This window comes from Dromiciops gliroides, chromosome 5 (assembly GCF_019393635.1).
Source record: "Dromiciops gliroides isolate mDroGli1 chromosome 5, mDroGli1.pri, whole genome shotgun sequence".
In the NCBI taxonomy this organism is placed as follows: Eukaryota; Metazoa; Chordata; class Mammalia; order Microbiotheria; family Microbiotheriidae; genus Dromiciops; species Dromiciops gliroides.
Genome location: NC_057865.1, coordinates 233,348,530 through 233,366,524, shown reverse-complemented (window position 1 = coordinate 233,366,524; position 17,995 = coordinate 233,348,530). Strand labels below are relative to the sequence as shown.

The 17,995-nt window shown below is 41.5% G+C and overlaps 1 protein-coding gene across 1 annotated transcript in view; it reads left to right on the top strand.

The window, feature by feature from the left end:
- The first annotated feature begins 9,221 nt into the window (after positions 1 to 9,221).
- The window catches only part of PPM1H (protein phosphatase, Mg2+/Mn2+ dependent 1H), a 326,647-nt gene continuing 317,873 nt past the window's right edge, over positions 9,222 to 17,995 (top strand). The window contains 4 exon segments of the mRNA XM_043966035.1: positions 9,222 to 9,925; positions 9,928 to 10,054; positions 10,057 to 10,212; positions 10,215 to 10,572. Of these exon segments, the coding sequence (XP_043821970.1) occupies positions 9,779 to 9,925; positions 9,928 to 10,054; positions 10,057 to 10,212; positions 10,215 to 10,572 (788 nt within the window). The 5' untranslated portion in view covers positions 9,222 to 9,778.

Here is a 17,995-nt window from a genome sequence, read left to right as displayed (position 1 = left end):
CACAACTTGTCCAGCCATTCCCCAATTGATGGGCACCCCCTCAACTTGCAATTCCTTGCTACCACGTAAAGAGCAGCTATAAATATTTTTGTACATGTGGGTCCCTTTCCCCCTTCCATGATTTCTTTGGGCAAAAGACCTAAAAGTGGGATTGCTGGGTCAAAGGGTATGCACAGCTTTATCGCCCTTTAGGCATAATTCCAAATTGCTCTCCAGAATGGTTGGATCAGCTCACAGCTCCACCAACAATGCATTAGTGTTCCAATTTTCCCACAGCCTCTCCAACATTTATTATCTTCTTTTTTTGTCATTTTAGCCAATCTGATAGGTGTCAGGTGGTACCTCAGAGTTGTTTTAATTTGCATCTCTCTAATCATTAGAGATTTAGAGCATTTTTTCATATGGGAATAGATAGCTTTGGTTTCTTCATCAGAAAACTGCCTGTTCATATCCTTTGACCATTTCTCAATTGGGGAATGACTTGGATTCTTATAAATTTGATTTAATTCCCTATATATTTTAGAGATGAGGCCTTTATCAGAAGCACTGGCCTCAAAAATTGTTTCCCAGCTTTCTGCCTCCCTTCTAATTTTGGATGCATTGCTTCTGTTTGTACAGAAATTTTTAAAATTTAATATAATCAAAATCATCCATTTTGCATTTTATAATATACTCTATCTCTTGTTTGGTCAAAAACTGTTCTCCTTTCCAAAGATCTGATAGGTACACTATTCCTTTCTCTCCTAATTTACCCATGGTATCACCTCTTATGTCTAAATCATGTATCCATTTTGACCTTATTTTAGTATAAGGTGTAAGATGTTGGTCTATGCCTAATTTCTGCCATACTATCTTCCAGTTTTCCCAGCAGTTTTTGTCAAATACTGAGTTCCTATCCCAGAAGCTGGAGTCTTTGGGTTTATCAAACACTACATTACTAGTGTCATTTACTACTGCATTTCCTGAGCCTAGCCTATTCCATTGATCTACCACTCTATTTTTTAGCCAGTACCAGATAGTTTTGATGACTGCCGCTTTATAGTAAAGCTCCAGGTTTGGTACCGCTAACCCACCTTCCTGTGAATTTTTTTTCATTATTTCCCTGGATATTCTTGATTTTTTGTTTTTCCAGATGAATTTTGTTATTATTCTTTCTAGCTCTATAAAATAATTTTTAGGTAGTCTGATTGGTATGGTATTGAATAAGTAAATTAATTTAGGCAGTATTGTCATTTTTACTATATTAGCTCTGCCTATCCATGAGCAATTGATATCTTTCCAATTATTTAGATCTGATTTGATTTGTGTGAAGAGTGTTTGGTAGTTGTGTTCATAGAGTTCCTGGGTTTGTCTTGTCTGCCTCCCTTCTAATTTTGGATGCATTGCTTCTGTTTGTACAGAAATTTTTTAATTTAATGTAATCAAAATCATTCATTTTGCATTTTATAATATACTCTATCTCTTGTTTGGTCAAAAACTGTTTTCCTTTCCAAAGATCTGATAGGTAGACTATTCCTTTCTCTCCTAATTTACCTATGGTATCACCTCTTATGTCTAAATCGTGTATCCATTTTGACCTTATTTTTAGTATAAGGTGTAAGATGTTGGTCTATGCCTAATTTCTGCCATACTATCTTCCAGTTTTCCCAGCAGTTTTTGTCAAATACTGAGTTGATCCTGTTACTTTTTAATATTTTTTTTTACTTAGTTCATTAAATATTTCTTAATTACATGTAAAACTTTTTTAAACAATCTTTTGGAAAATGTTGAGTTCCAAATTCTCCCCCTCCCAACCTGCTAGCCCCTTGAGAAGACAAGCAATGCAATATTGATTATATATGTGGAGTCATGTAAAACATATTTCTATGTTAGTCATCTTACAAAAGAAAACAGATAAGAAAAATAAAGAAAGTAGAAAAAGTATGCTTCAAACTTCATTTGAGTTCATCAGTTCTCTGGAGGGGGATAGAATTTTTCTTTTTCTTTCTTTCTTTCTTTTTTTTTTTTTGCAGGGCAATTAGGGTTAAGTTACTTGCCCAGGTCACACAGCTAGTAAGTGCCAAGTGTCTGAGGGATAGTATTTTTTATCATGGGTCCTTTGGAATTGTCTTAGATCACGGTCTTGATCAAAACAACTAAAACTTTCACAGTTCATCATCCTTACAATATTGCTGTTACTGTGTATAATGTTCTCCTGGTTCTGCTCACTTTAATTTGCATCACGTAAGTCTTCCCAGGTTTTTCTGAAACCATCCTGATCATCATTTTTATAGCACAACAATATTCCATCACAATCATATGCCATAACTTGTTCAGCCATTTCCCAATTGATGGGCATCCTTTCAATTTCCAATTCTTAGCTACCACAAAAAGAGCTGCTATAAATATTTTTGTACAAATAGGTTCTTTTCCTCATACTTTTACTCTTGAAATAGAAGTTGAACATTTCCAATATGTTGACTATTCTAATTACAATGTTTTTATCTTATGAATGGTATCTATGAGGTTAGTCTCAAATACAGAATTACATAAGCTTAAATACTGGGTCTGTGTGTGTTTTTTTAGGGGGGGAGTTATCATAGAAAGTAACTGGTCTTTGATTTTCTCAGAATGGACATAGTGAGTGAGAGTGCTAGACTTGTAGGGGATTTAAGTTCCAATTCTCACTCTGCTACTTTTTTACTTTTGTGACCTTTGACAAATCACTTAGCCACGCTGGTATCATTTTCCTTATCAATAAAATTAAGGTGAACTTAGAGATTCCTGTTAGCTCTAAAGGTGTGATCTTCAGGCTTAGTGAAATAACACATCAGTGAAAATTTGAAGGAAATCTGGGAAAGGGAGCAGGTGGTTTGAGTTATTCAAGAAGTAGATATTTTTATTTCTTAAAGTGGATCTTTGCCCACACCCATTGGTAAGAAGTACCATGCTTTGAAAGGTGCTGTCAACTGAATGAAGGTCAAAAACCACACCTTGGCCTCTTGTGACCCACTCATTGTGCTAAGCAATTTACAAATATTATCTCCCAAAGTGAAACTCACAAGAAACCTGGGAAGTAGGTGCTGTTATTATTTCCATTTTACAGATGAGGAAACTGAGGCAGACAGCTATTAAGTGAATTGCCCAGTCACATAGCTAGTCAACAAATCCTGACTGAGCTCAGGTCTTCCTGACTCCATGTGTGGCACTGCACTAACTAGCTGCCTATAGAAACCCACCTGGGTAGGTGGGAGTAGAGGGTGAGGAGAATTATTCACTCTTTGACTCCTGGCCAAATTTTCAATTGGCTATTGAATCCTCTCAAGTTAAATTCTCCCTGTTGTTTTAGCTAGAGAAATTACCCATCACTTCCTTTCCTAAAAATAGACATATTGATGACACCAAGCAGCTGCAAGTCCCCCGAGCGGTTGTGTTTCCATTAGCAATGAGTGACTCTATAGTATCTAAATAAAGGAACTCTCTCCCTAATGTATGCACGGCTGTTTTCGATAAGCTCATATTGTAGGAGGAAATGATGGACAGGACTAGAGCAAATAAAAGGAAATTGTTGACTTCTGCCTCTGCCTTGCAGAACTGCACTGTGTTGGTGGTGACTAAGCCATAAGGATTTGAGGAATCACTAATTCGAATGTGGCATCTCAGTGCATTGACATTTATGAGCCGCTGGCACTTGGCAATCTTGCTGGCAAAGAGTCCTTGGTAACCAGGATTTTTGGATGCTCAGCATTTCTTCACCTTTAGCAGTTTCTAACTGCATGATGCCTGGCACATAGTAGGCACTTTAAAACACTTGCTGACTCATTCCAAGAGAAGCACAGGGTTGTTGTTTTTTTGTTTTTTTTAAGGGTGGGTTTCTGTACTGGAAAGATCTTTAGAGATAATGTAGTCCAAACTCTTCATTTTTATAAATGAGGCCCAGGGACTGAAATAACTTATCCAAAGGCACATAAATATTAGGAAAATGGGAAGCCAGAATTTGAACCCAGGTCATTTGTCTTTAGAGACAGTGGTGCTTTTTGTTTGTTTTTTGGTGCAAAATCTTGTGGAGGAATTCCTGTTAGCAAAATCTCAAATAGCCGGTTATATGGATAGTAGGTAGATTCACCAGTGAAATTCAAATACCAGGGCAAAAATGTACACAAAAATAAAAATCAGTCATATATTCCATGCTTTCAGGGTCAGTGAGCTATATAACCTAAAGATATTATAAGTTCCTTTTTATGGTACATCATCTTTTTATTAAGGATCAGATTGATGTTTTCAATAGTAACTCACAGAGTAATATTTTAACCACTGGGTTTAATGTTACTGAATCTCTGCATGTTAAATATTTTAAGTTCACTTTGTATTGGACTCAAAATATTTAATATAAATCAAATATTTAAATTAAATATTTAACTTAAAATATTAAAATTTTATATTTCTATTGGGGTGGTTTGGTGGCCTGGAGTCTGGAAGATTCATCTTTCTGAGTTTAAATCTGACCTGAGGGGGCGGCTAGGTGGCGCAGTGGATAAAGCACCGGCCCTGGATTCAGGAGTACCTGAGTTCAAATCTGGCCTCAGACACTTGACACTTACTAGCTGTGTGACCCTGGGCAAGTCACTTAACCCCCATTGCCCCGCAAAAAAAAAAAAAAAAAACTGACCTGAGACACTTAACTAGCCATGTGACCCTGGACAAGTCACTTAACCCTGTTTGCTTCAGTTTCCTTATCTGTAAAATGAACTGGAGAAAGAAATGACAAACCACCCCCGTAGCTTTGCTAAGAAAACCGCAAATGGGGTCACAAAGAAGGGGATATCATTGAACAACAACAAATATTTCTATTACAATCTATCCCATCTCTGTGCCTTGGTAGGCACTGTCTCTGCATGCCTGGAATGTATTCCCTCTTCCTCACCTCCTCTTAGAACTGGTAATCCCCTTCAAAACTCAGCTCCAACTCCAACTCCTTCCTAAGAGAGGTCTTTCCCGATGCTAGCTGCTAGTACCTTCCTCCTCCAAATTGTATCATATTTATTTTTTTAAAATATATTTATATGTGTATATGTTGTTTATTCCAATAAAATATAAGTTCTTTGAGAATAGGAAATGTTTCATTTTTTTATTCAACATCTATGTCAGTGCCAGACATAATAGGAGACTCTTAATAAGCGCAAGCATTTATTAGATGTCTACTATTCTGTGCAAAGCACAGGGAAGCTTTTCCAAGGGGAATTAGGTAACAAGGGAACCAAGAAGAATTTATTATCAAAGGAGTTTGCTTATAGGGTGTTTCCATAATACTGTAGACAGTAGGATTCTAATGTATTATTAGTAGTACTAGTAATAGTAGTATTTTTGCAGGGCAACGAGGGTTAAGTGACTTGCCCAGGGTCACACAGCTAGTAGGTGTCAAGTGTCTGAGGTCAGATTTGAATTCAGGTCCTCCTGAATCTAGGGCTGGTGCTTTATCCACTGCACCACCTAGTTGCCCCCTTGTTCTAATGGTTTTTGGGGGTTTTTTGTGGGGTTTTTGTGAGGCAATTGGGGCTAAGTGACTTGCCCAAGGTCACTTAGCTGGTGTCACAGTGTCTGTCTGAGGCTGGATCTGAACTCAGGTCCTCCTGAATCTAGGGCCGGTGCTCTATCGTACATTGCACCACCTAGCTGCCCCCCTCTAACATATTAAAGGAGTTAAATGACCTGGGTTTGAATCTTGACTCTCTCACTTACCTGTGTGACCCCCCGCAAGTCATTTCACCTTTCTTGGCTCCAGTTTGCTCATCTGTAAAATTAATGGATGAATTAGTTGACCCATTGGGTCTTTTCTAGCTCTAAATCCCTGGTTTTTGAATCATTTCACATTCTGTAGTTATTTGAAGTATTAGAGAAATTGCTTGGTATTAACAAGTGAGTTTCTCATTCTAGAAGTATTTACAGTTGAACAAAAAAAGCATTTAGGAAAAGATGATTTACTTGGATTCCCAATTTAAAAGCAGTTAGCCAATTTTTAACATTCAAGTTCAGCAAACATTTTGCTAAAGGCCTACTGCATGCAAGGGACCATGAAGTGGAAACATTTAGATTTTTAAAAAGGACCCAACCATCACATTTACTGTGCTTTGTGAACCATAATTCAGGCTGAGCTCAGTGATTAGGTCAAGGGTGGACATTTTGCTGAATCTAATCTTTTCAATATAATAACTTTGCATGTGGTATTGCAGAACGAACATCCATTTGTACTCATGACTTCAGTGAAAAGGGTCAATGGAAAACTGAAGAATAAAAACCAGGAGAGAAACAGTAAGAGCTGAAACGAAGAAATAGGAGGGACTCTATTTTAATTTCCAATTCCTCTTTATCCCTTCAGTGTGGTCCCTTCTTCATCCCCTACCCCAAAATGCAGCTCAGAGGATCCAGTTCTTGGCTTAGAGTAAACCAGACCTGAGTTCAAGTCTACACTCAGATATCTACTGTGTGACCCTGGGCAAGCCTGTTTTCCTTAGGTTCCTCATTTGTAAAATAAAATAATTGGAAAACAATTAGCACAGTGCCTGTCACATATAATTATTGTTGAATTCTGTCTGATTTTTCATGACCTTATTTGGGGTTTCTTGGCAAAGGTACTGGACTGCTTTGCCATTTCCTTCTTCAGCTTGTTTTACAGATGAAAAAACTGAGGCAAACAGGGTTAAGTGAATTGCCCAGGGTCATGTGTATAAAAGTTTGAGAGATGTAGTTTCTGGGTAACCGATCATTTTATTAATCATGCTAGCAATAATTAATAACAGAGGTCAGTGGCACTCTTGAATGCCAAAGACCCTTATGAATCCACTCAATATTTATAAGCCCTTGGAAGATTGGGTGTTCCTGAGGGTGGTAATCAACTCTGGTTAACAAGTAATGAGAGAATGAATATTATAATGACAGGTGGGCTTATTCTAATAAGGGTCTCAGCACCTGACTCTGATCACTCAGTCTTGGCTTCTTAAACTTCTTCCACTCATGACCCCCTTTACTAACGCTTGAGAAATTAAGTGTGGGCAGCTAGGTGTTGAAGTGGATAAAATACTGGCCCTGGATTCAGGAAGACCTGAGTTCAAATATGACCTCGAATACTTGACACTTATTAGCTGTGTGACCCTGGGCAAGTCACTTAACCCTCATTGTCTCACAAAAAAAAAGAGAAAGAGAGAGAAAAATTAAGTGACCCTGCATATCTATATATAAAATAGGTATACATAACCTTTTACTGTTGCCAAACTTTTCTTGACCCCCACATTCAGTTACATGACCTCACATGGAGTTGTGACCCACAGTTTAAGAAACTTTGCTCTAAAAGACTTATTTCTTATTCAGACTACCCCTGCCTAGGGCAATCTAGACAAAAGAGGGTGTGCATCTCTGCTCAGAACTGGCTGGAATTCACTGTAGATTAAATTATTTCTAAAGTTCTCTAGTTGGGTGGGATAACAGTTCCAAGATTTCATCGAATCATCTGCCTTTGCCTTTAGAGAACTAAACTTTGACATAATCTCCAAATGAGGCAGCGGAAAAATCCAGGATCTCCCCAATATTTGGTTACTTTATAATAATTTCTCTCATTCACACAGCTAGTAAGTTTCTGAGGCTGTATTTGAACTCACTAAGTCTTCCTGACTCTAGGCTTGGCACTCTAAGGACTGTTTGTTCTACCTACCTACCCCATGTAAGTGTTAGCTGTTATTATTAATTTAAAAGAATTGGGGGCACACGCCTTTTGAATTAAAGATAGCCTATTAGCATTACAATGCAAAAATTGCACAGATAATACATTGCCCTGGTAGATTAAATGATATAAGAAGATAGAACACTGGGCCTTTACTCAGTAAGACCTGAGTTCAAATTCAGCCTCAGACACTTACTTGCTATGTGATCCTGGGCAAGTAACTTAACCTTTGTTTGCCTTAATCCACTGGAGAAGGAAATATCAAACCACTCCAGAATCTTTGCCAAGTATACTCCAATAGGGACAGCTAGGTGGTGTAAGGATGGAGCTCCTGTCCTAGATTCAAGAGGACCTGAGTCCAAATCCAGTCTCAGACACTTGACACTTACTAGCTGTGTAACCCTGGACAAGTCATTTAATCCCAATTGCCTCACCAAAAAAATAAAATAAAATAAAATAAAAATTTAGGGGCAGCTAGGTGCCACAGTGGGTAGAGCACCAGCCCTGGATTCAGGAGGATCTGAGTTCAAATCCGGCCTCAGACACTTTGACACTTACTAGCTATGTGACCCTGGGCAAGTCACTTAACCCTCATTGCCCAGCCAAAATAAATAAATTAAATAAAATAAAAACAAAGAATACTCTAATGGACAGTATTGGTGTGCTGTGGTCCACCATAGCTTGGAAGAGTGGGGCACAACTAAAACACAAAACATGGGGAAGGTAAGCTTGTAAACTGATAGGAAACTATACAGAATAAAATCCTGTTCTATTTACCCATGCCAAACTATGCAGAGATTGAACCCTACTTCCATTTACTTCTCATATTTTTTTAGACATAACTTTATAAACTTTAAAACATAACCAAATGCACTTTTTGTTTGTGTGGAAACAAACTGTTATTTCTTTTAAAATACAAAGAAATTATGTAAGGTATAGAAAATGGTGGGAAAAAAGAAATCTAAGAAAAAAAGAAGGGTCCTGGATCAGTGGGAAACAGAAAAACAGAATACCTTTAAAAACATGTTGACTGTTAGACTTAAAAAGATAAATAAATTTAAGTAAAACTAACTTGCAACTTCACGTCTAATCTTTTTTCTGTTCTACTCTGTATATGGAAACACTCACTTTTTTGGTTTTTAAGTTCAGATTTTTTTTTAAAGAGAAAAAACGTAAGCTATTGGAGGCAGGTAGTTTTTGTTCAGGGGTTTTTATGCGTAGTATCTAAAATGACACACTTAAATACTTGTTAAATTGCAGGGGAAAGTATACAAGTATTCTATCATTTTACTTGGAAATTTTATTGATATTAGTATACCCCTTTTTAAATTTGTCAGCTCTCGTGTGTGAATTGTCTTTTGATTTGATTAAGAACAGTGCAATTAAGACAGACGCCGTGGAATGTCTCAATATGAAATATGCCCACAATATAAAAGCGCTTTCTATATCGATTTGAGGTTTTAGAAGAAAAAGTGCAGCATTACTCTACTAAACAGCTAAGGATCACGTGAAGAAACTGCACTGGGTTTTTTGTTTTGTTTTGGTTTTTAATTTCCATGGGCCTTTTTCTCTTCCCGGTCAGAACTGGCAGTTTAAAACACGGTTTCCCTTTGGGGAGACAGATCCGATGAATGTGGTGGCAACGGAGAAGGGCATTCTAATTCTAGGGTGGCCTGGGAGGAAATTTTCAGTGGTTATTGTGTAACTAGTTGTTGTTTTTTTTAAGCATCTGAGAATTCCCAGGGCATTTCCTCATTGCAAAGCCTCCCCTCCACGCATTCCACCGCTGACTTTGGCAGGCGTTGGGGAATAGCCTTCCCACCCGTGCTTTCTTCTCCCCCGGTACACCTGAAGTTCTCTCGCCTCCACTCCCCGCGGCTTGGTGGGATTTCCTAACTGGCTCCATCCACCTGCGGCTGGCCCGTGGGCGCTGCTTCCCACACCTGTGGTCGGGGCGAGGAGAGCGGGGGAGGGCACGGGCACGGGGTCACGGACCTAGGTGTCAAGCTCAGACTCCCCTCGCTAGGGAACGGGCTTGTGCAAGCACCCCAGCGGCTGCCCAAGCCCTTCCAGCCTGATCATCACATGACTCGGAAGGCGGCGGGAGCCGGAGCTCGAGCAGCAGGAGCTCCTTCGGCTCAGCCTGTGGGTTTAGTTCCGCGCACTGAGGAAGGGAGAGAAGGGGGCGGGGGGAAAGAGAACCTGCCGCCACCGCTCCGGCCCCCCTCCCCACCCCCCGCTCCGGCCGGTTCCCAGCCTCGCTCCATGTAGCTCCATTGCGGAAGTGGACCAGGAGGTGGCGGCGGCGGTGGTGGCTACGCTGGCCCCGGGAGCCTAAGGTTGGGGCCCGGCTCGTCCCCTCCTTCTGCTTCCAGAGCAACAAATAGCCCCGAGCCTGTGCTTGCAGTCCCCAGCTCGGCGGCTCCCCGGCTTCCCTCCCTCCTCCTCCTCCTCCTCCTCCTCCTCCTCCTGCCTCGGCGCAGTCGTCGCCGCCGTCCCCAGGCTGCATGCTCCTAGCCCCCCCCTCCCCCGCCTCCTCCTGCTCCTCCTCCTGCTGCTGCTGCTGCCGCTGCTCCTGCTGCTGCTGCTCTCCCCGCAGCCGGCCGCGGGAGCAGTAACATGCTCACTCGCGTGAAATCTGCGGTGGCCAATTTCATGGGCGGCATCATGGCTGGTGGCTCGGGCTTGGAGCACGGCGGAGGCTGCGCCGGCGGCGGCGGCGGGGCCGGCTCCGACCTGCCCTTGCGCTTCCCCTACGGGCGGCCAGAGTTCCTGGGGCTGTCTCAGGACGAGGTCGAGTGCAGCGCTGACCACATCGCCCGCCCCATCCTCATCCTCAAGGAGACCAAGCGGCTGCCCTGGACCACGGGCTACGCAGAGTGAGTGCAAGCGCCGCGCCGGGGAGGTGCATCACTTGCTCCCCCTTTTAACCCTCCCCCCAAGTACCCCTTCCTTCCCCGCCTCCCACACTGTCCCCGGGGCTGCCATCCATCCCCCGGGCCTCCCGGCTCAAGCTGGGCATTTCCCCCCTTCCCCTCCCCCGTCCCCCTCATCCCTTAGCTCCAAGGACGCTGCGTCTCCATCCCTGGAGATGAGGTGGGAGGCAACAGCTGGACCTGGAGGAAGGATCGGGGCTGGAAGGGCATTGAGGGGTGTGGGATGGGGGGGGGTTGCCTTTTAGGACCTAAAGCGGGGAGCACAGCTGTTGAAGTTACCAACGAGGGAAGGGGGTAGGTGGAGGCGGTGGATTATGCGCTGCTCCAGTCCCTTGCCTCGGTCTTGGGCTGCTGCGGGTATCCTCGCCTCGGAGGTGGGAGCCTGCGGGTGTCGGTCGGGGCGTGTGTGTAAGGGAAGAAGGTTTCGGACCTTCGAGCTGGGAGAGTTGCTGTACTTTCTCCCCGAGGCGGTTGGCAAATAGATGTCAGGACCACTTTCCAGGCCTCTCCTGGGCAGAGGGAGAAGTTAATTTCAAGTAGATAATCCTAGCACTTTGTCTATTCCATTTTTTTAAATGCCAAGCCGTTGAGAGCTGAGGGGAGGGGGTGTATTGCTTTCTCAGGACTAAAGGATGGGGTTTGGGTTTCACGAAGAGGATTAAGGAGGGAGGGAGGGAGCTAGCGATGGAGATAGATAATATTTTCACTTTTTCCTCCCACTGGTGGTCCTCCATTGAGTTTATTAATTTTGACTCTCGGGATGCCGGCCCTACGTTATATGTCGTTCACCTGGTCCCCTGCACTCTTGGAGCTGGGAGATTTGGAAGGTGGAATGAAAGAGGCCGGAGTTCAGGGGTCGTCAACGCCAAGTGCGGGTGCCAGAGGGCGGTACCTAGAACTTGTCCTGCTGGTGACTTAATTGGCTCCTGGGCCTCCCGCCTTAGCAGGCCACCCGCACCAGCTTTCCCCAGGGCCCCTAACCCTTAACCCATATCCCTCTGACACAGATGCTTGGCTGGGCATATACCCTGATTGGGTCTTGGAAGAACCAATCGGCTCTTGGGATGCCTGTGCCAGGTGACTTTTCTGGAGGCTGCCTTGAACACTCTCCCCCCGCCCCCCCTACACACACCTCCCATAAGTAAGGATGAATGGCGCTGGAAGTGGAGGGGGATGATGGGTCCCCCTTAAGCTAAGCAATGATTATATTGGTCCCTTCCTCCTTTAAACTCCAATCCTGTCATCCTTCATCAAGGCCAACCACAGAGATAGATCAATGCCCTCTCTTTACCTTTATTAATACGGTTCTTCATCCACCCTGATAATAAATCATCTCTTTTTAAAAGTTGTTAGTAAATGATCCCTGCCACCTGAAGACAGACTTAATTTCTTGGATTTTTGAAAGAGAGAAAAGCCAAGGTAGAAAATGGGGGGTGGGGGTGGGCACAGGTGATGGTTATAGGAGGAAAGTGTTGGAAACGGGCTCTTTAAACAGTTGGGTTTGAATCTCTATTCTAACGCTATAGAACCTGTTACCTAGATCACAAGTCTCTTCACTCTGCTTATCTGTAAAATGAGAAACTTACTTACCTCAGGGCTGTGTTAAGGAAATTATTTTTAAAGCCTTAAGGTGTCAGTATTATTAGTTTGGATTATGACTAGTAATAAAAAGAAGCAAAAGCTAATTGCTAGGTGGAGAAAAGCATTTATAAAAGCAGGTAATGAGAGAATAAGATTAAAAAAAATACTCGAATTATTTTATTTCAGAGCAATTAAAAAACCTGCTAGCTAGAGTGCTTGTCTTGCAGTCAAGAAGACCTGCATTTGAATCCAGACTGACATTTGTTAGCAGTGTGACAAGTCACATAGTCTTTTTGAGTCTTAATTTGTTCATCTCTAAAATGGGCATAACTATATACAGGGTTGTCATGTGACTTGGTTGCAATAATGGCTGTACAAATGCTAGTTACTGCTATTATTTATCTTTTTAGATACCCCTAAGTTTTGAGACCTTGAGAAGTGAAAGAAACCTTTACTTAATGCTACCATCCCTTTAAGCTGCCCTCCTAAAGCAGACAGCCAAAAACTCTCTTCTCTCCTTTATAGCCAAATTCTTTATAAAAAGTACATTTATTTTGCTTCTATTTGTCTTTCTCTCACTTTTCAGCCCTTAGCAATCTGACCTCATAAGTCAACTGAAACTGCTCTCTTCAAGGTTAGTAGCGATCCAGCAATTTTTTTCCTCAGCCTTCATCCTTCTTGACTTTTGGGGAGCATTTGTCATTATTGACTACCTTCCTTTCCTCTTGGGTTATGTTTTATCTCTGGGTTTTCATGACCCTAATATCTTGGTTCTCCTCATCTGTGTCCCATTCTCTTTTTTTCTCTATATCCCTCCCCCACACCTCAGTGATCTCATCAGTTCCCATGGGTTTGATCATCATTTTATACAGATCTTTCAAAGATCAAAGATCTGTCCTATCTACCTATCTCTGTCTATCCACCTATCTGTATCTATTAATCTGTTTTTTCCATCTATCTGTCTATCCATCTGTCTCCATCTATCTCTAGAGTTCTTTCTTTGTGATGGTTCTGAGTCACCAACTGCCTATTGGACCTCAAAGTCAATACATCCAAAACAGGACTCGTCTTTACCTCAAGCCCTCTATTGTTCTGAATATAGGACTGTCCCTTTTACTGTCATCTCTTAATCTTTAGGTCATTCTCCCTTCTCCTCAAGGAGTTCAGTCTCTTGTTTACAGTGTTCTTGACTACCCCAATCCTGGCTCCATAGGAGCCGACTTCAGTATAGGTGATGATGTCTCTTCAAACATTCAGGTTTCCAGTTCATCAGTTACCTTAACTCCCATGACTTAGTCCTTAATGCTTTTTCATCTTTCCATTGCCCACAGGTGATCTACTTTCTTGATCAATAACTCTGAAATTCCTTTATTCAATTAATCTCCTATCCTTCTGTTTCCCTCTGTACCTCCTTCTTCCTAAATTCATCTTTTTCATCCTCACTATGACCTCTAGTCTTTCACTAACTCGGGGCTCTCCTCTGTTTTCTTAGGGTCTAGCACAGTACCTGGCACATAGTAGGTATTTAATAAATGTTTGTTTTTTGGCTGCTAGATTGATCACTTCTCATGCTTTGCCAAACCCCAACCCTGAATCACACCGACAATCTGTGATGGAAAAAGTCACAGAATTATGACTGTGAGTCTCCTTCACATTTATAATCTTTAATCTCAACCAGGCCTTCCTTGCAGGACACAGTGCTTTTTGCCTCCCCAAATTGGTTCTATTGCGTTCTTCATATCTGCCATTTCAAACCTTTGCTTTTTTCCTCAGACCTTTCACTTAGCCCTCTTCCTCTCAGAAGAGGATCATGACATTCTTGGTGATCTTTCACATTACTGCAGGCTTTAAATTTTTATTTAGAAGCAGTTAGGTGGAAGTGGTGTAATGGATAGGAGGCTGGACCTGGAGATAGGAAGTGGTTGTTCATTTGTTTTAGTCATGCCCAGCTCTTCATAACCCCATTTGAGGTTTTCTTGGCAAAGATACTGGAGTGGTTTGCCATTTTTTCCCTCCAATTCATTTTTACAGATGAGGAAACTGAGGCAAAGAGGGTAAAATGACTTGCCCAGGGTCACACTGCTAGTGTCTGAAGACAGATTTGAACTCTGGTCTTCCTGACTCAAGGTACAGCACGTGACCTACTCAGCTGTGGCTTCAGAATAAAAATAAAGCTTGGGCAGCTACGTGGCACAGTGGAAAGAGCAGTAGCCTTGGATTCAGGAGGACCTGAGTTCAAATCTAGCCTCAGACACTTGACACTAACTAGCTGTGTGACCCTGGGCAAGTCACTTAACCCTCATTGCCCTGCCCCAAAAACTAAAAAAAGAAAAAAAATAAAGCTACTTTTTGAAGATTCAACTTGGGAATTTCTGCCATACTTCCCACTGCATGATGGAAATGACTGGCATTCCTCTTCAGATTGAGGAACAGGTGCAAAACTAAAGTTTGGTTGGAACAGAGCTGCTTTTCCTCCAAGTTATCTTCCTAAATAATATCTTCCTTATTTGTAGATGACACAGTGGTTAGTGCTGGGCCTGCAGTCAGCAAGACCTGAATTCAACTTTGGCCACAGACATTTACTGGGTGTGTGTGACCCTGGGCAAGTCACATCTGACTCAAATTCCTCATCGGTAAAATAAGCATAGTAATAGCACCTACCGCTGGTGTCATTTTGAGGATAAAATGAGTTAATATTTGTAAAGTATTTAGCACAAAGCGGTCTGATTTTTATTATTATTTCTCCCTTTCTTACCCTAGAATTAAGTACAGTAGGGCAGGATGGCCTTGGAACTGAACCCATCACTGAACAGCACAGGAAATGGCTACCTGTCCTATCCATCTAGTGTGGGTTGAGTTATTGATGCTTCATGCCTCTAGACATTCTTCCTGTCCCTATTATTAACCCCTCTTTTTTTGTACCCTTGTACCTTTTGTACCCTTTGTACCCTTGTCTTTCATCCGCTGGGATGAAGGCAATGATACAGCTAAGTAACGATTATCACTGATGGATAGATGTTTATCCTGCAGCTGTATAAATCAGCAGAATTGATCTTTCAGTTTTTTTCTCATCTTTTTGATGACTTGAATATGTTTGCTATTTCTTAGTGCACATAAGGTTAGATCTAGATATCTTTTAAATTTTTATGTATTTATTTTATTATTATTTTTAGATCTGGATACTTTAAAAGAATTCTATAATTTTAATAACATAAATGCAAGGCTATAAATGCTATTTCTTAACTTTAAAAAAAAATGAACATGTCCTGTCTTCCTTATACTTTTGCCTTTCTGAAGCCAGATCTGTCCTGGAAGTCTGCCTTTAAAGTTATTTTTTTTCCCTTTTATCAGCTGGATACATAGGGTCCCCAGCTTATCCTGCATAAAGTTCTGTACTTGCTACTTGGCTGGAAGAATAACTCGGTGAAAATAGAAGCATCAGATGATAGGTTTATTCTTTAAAGTGGTGACATTGCGTCAGATTGCCTCTTAGTCATTGCTGCTTACTCAGATGCATGCATTAAGGAGAACTAAGGATCACAAATCAGATGCTGAATTCAGACAGACACCAGCAACTCCACTTGTCTTTCTTTATGTGCATAATTTTTTTCCTTCAGAAAATGTAAGCTTCTCAAGGGAAGGGACTCTCTTTCTATCACCTATCAGTGTCTGGCACATAGTAGGCATTTAAAAATACTTGTTTTGCCTTTTTTGGTATTGATTTTGAAAAAAATTAAATTCTGTTGTTTTCAATTAACAAAAATTTTTTTTCTCTCCCTACTACCTACTCACCATTGGGGAAAAAAAAAGAAAAACAAAACTCTTGTAAACAAATATGCACTCAGGCAAAACCTTCCTTTGGTCATATCCAAAAATATATGTATCTGGGGCAGCTAGGTGGCACAGTAGATAAAGCCCTGGCCCTGGAGTCAGGAGGACCCGAGTTCAAATTTGCCATCAGACACTTGACACTTACTAGCTGTGTGACCTTGGGCAAGTCACTTAACCCCCATTTCCCCACCAAAAAGGAAACAAAAATATATGTATCTCATTCTGTATTTTGGGTCCATCACCTTGATGTCAGGGGGTGTATCATGCTTTCATCATTGGTCCCCCAGAATCATAGTTAGTCATTGCATTGATCAGAATTTCTAAGTTTAAGAAATACTTGATTGACTAGAAAAAAGATCTTAAGTCAAAGAGGATGAGACCAGGGTCTTGGTGATCTTTTGGCTTGATTATTAAGCTACACTAGATAACTTGGATGCACAAAAAGCAAGAGCTTCTTGTCTTGTCGGGAGGTACTGTGTAAACAACTACCTGCCTCACTGAGGTGAAATTCACCTTAGGGGGCCCCCTATAAAGTTAATGTAGGCTCTAGACTTTGCACTTTGGCATGTAGGACAGAGGGCTGCCCCCAAGGTTTGCATTATACCTTCCTATTTCTATTATCATTTGATAATTGTATTATAGATTCAGAACTCAAAGTATCATAGAGAGGTAGAAGGGCCCTCAAAGACCATAGATTCGAATCCTCTCATTTTATGGAAGAGAAGGCTGAGGCCTCGGGAGGTCAACTGATATGCCAAGTGTCACAGGTAGTAATGGTAGAATCAGGATTTGAACCGAGGTACTCTGGACTCCAAAGCCAAGCAGACTTTCCCTTTGGTCTATCAATGATTTCTTCATGACATGTTGAGTCATCTATTTGCTAAAATTATTTTTCTTCAAATTGCATCTCCAGGTTATCTGTTGTCTTCCTAGATAACATAGGTTATCAGCAATAAATAAGCTAAGAATTGATGGGATAACCATTTTAACTTTTGACATTACTAGTATTCATCCTCAAATTTGAGTAATTTTAAGAGGTTGAGGCCTTCATAAGTCTTTTTTTTTTTTACCCTATTTGACTTTTAAAGCTCTTTATAACCTTGTCCCTACCCACTTTTCCAGTCTTTTGGAGGGGTGGGCAATGAGGGTTAAGTGATTTGCCCAGGGTCACATAGCTAGCAAGTGTCAAGAGTTCAAGGCTGGATTTGAACTTGGGTCCTCCTGAATCCAGGGCCTGTGCATTATCCACTTTGTCACCTAGCTGCCCCCCTGCCCCCATAAGTCTTTTTTTTTTTAAGTGAGGCAATTGAGGTTAAGTGACTTGCCCAGGGTCACACAGCTAGTAAGTTAAGTGTCTGAGGCAGGATTTGAACTCAGGTACTCCTGACTCCAGGGCTGGTGCTCTTATCCACTGCACTACCTAGCTGCCCCTCCCCCCTCCTAAGTCTTTTTTTTTTTTTTTTACAGGGCAATGGGGGTTAAGTGACTTGCCCAGGGTCACACAGCTAGTAAGTGTCAAGTGTCTGAGGCTGGATTTGAACTCAGGTACTCCTGAATCCAGGGCCTGTGCTTATCCACTGTGCCACCTAGCCGCCCCCCTCCCCCCATAAGTCTTAATGAGATCTTCCCTTTAGATCTTTGCATAGCTGTGAGGTTAAATGTTATTTAAAGTGCACCTTATTTTAATTTGCTTTAACAATCCCACCGTTACACAAGATCACTTAAATGTTTTTTTAAACATACACAACTGAGCTTTGTCAAAACCTTCATGAATGTAAGGAAAGGAGATCATGTAACACGTGAATTATTTTTACTTAGAGAATCATAAAGGAAGTCTAAACTTCTGTATTTAATTAGCTGTTTGCCTTCCACCAGACCTAAAAGGTCTTTCTGAAAGTTCAGTCATTTTAGAGCCAAATCTGTTTTTACTTTGTATCCAACTATTGCTGAAATT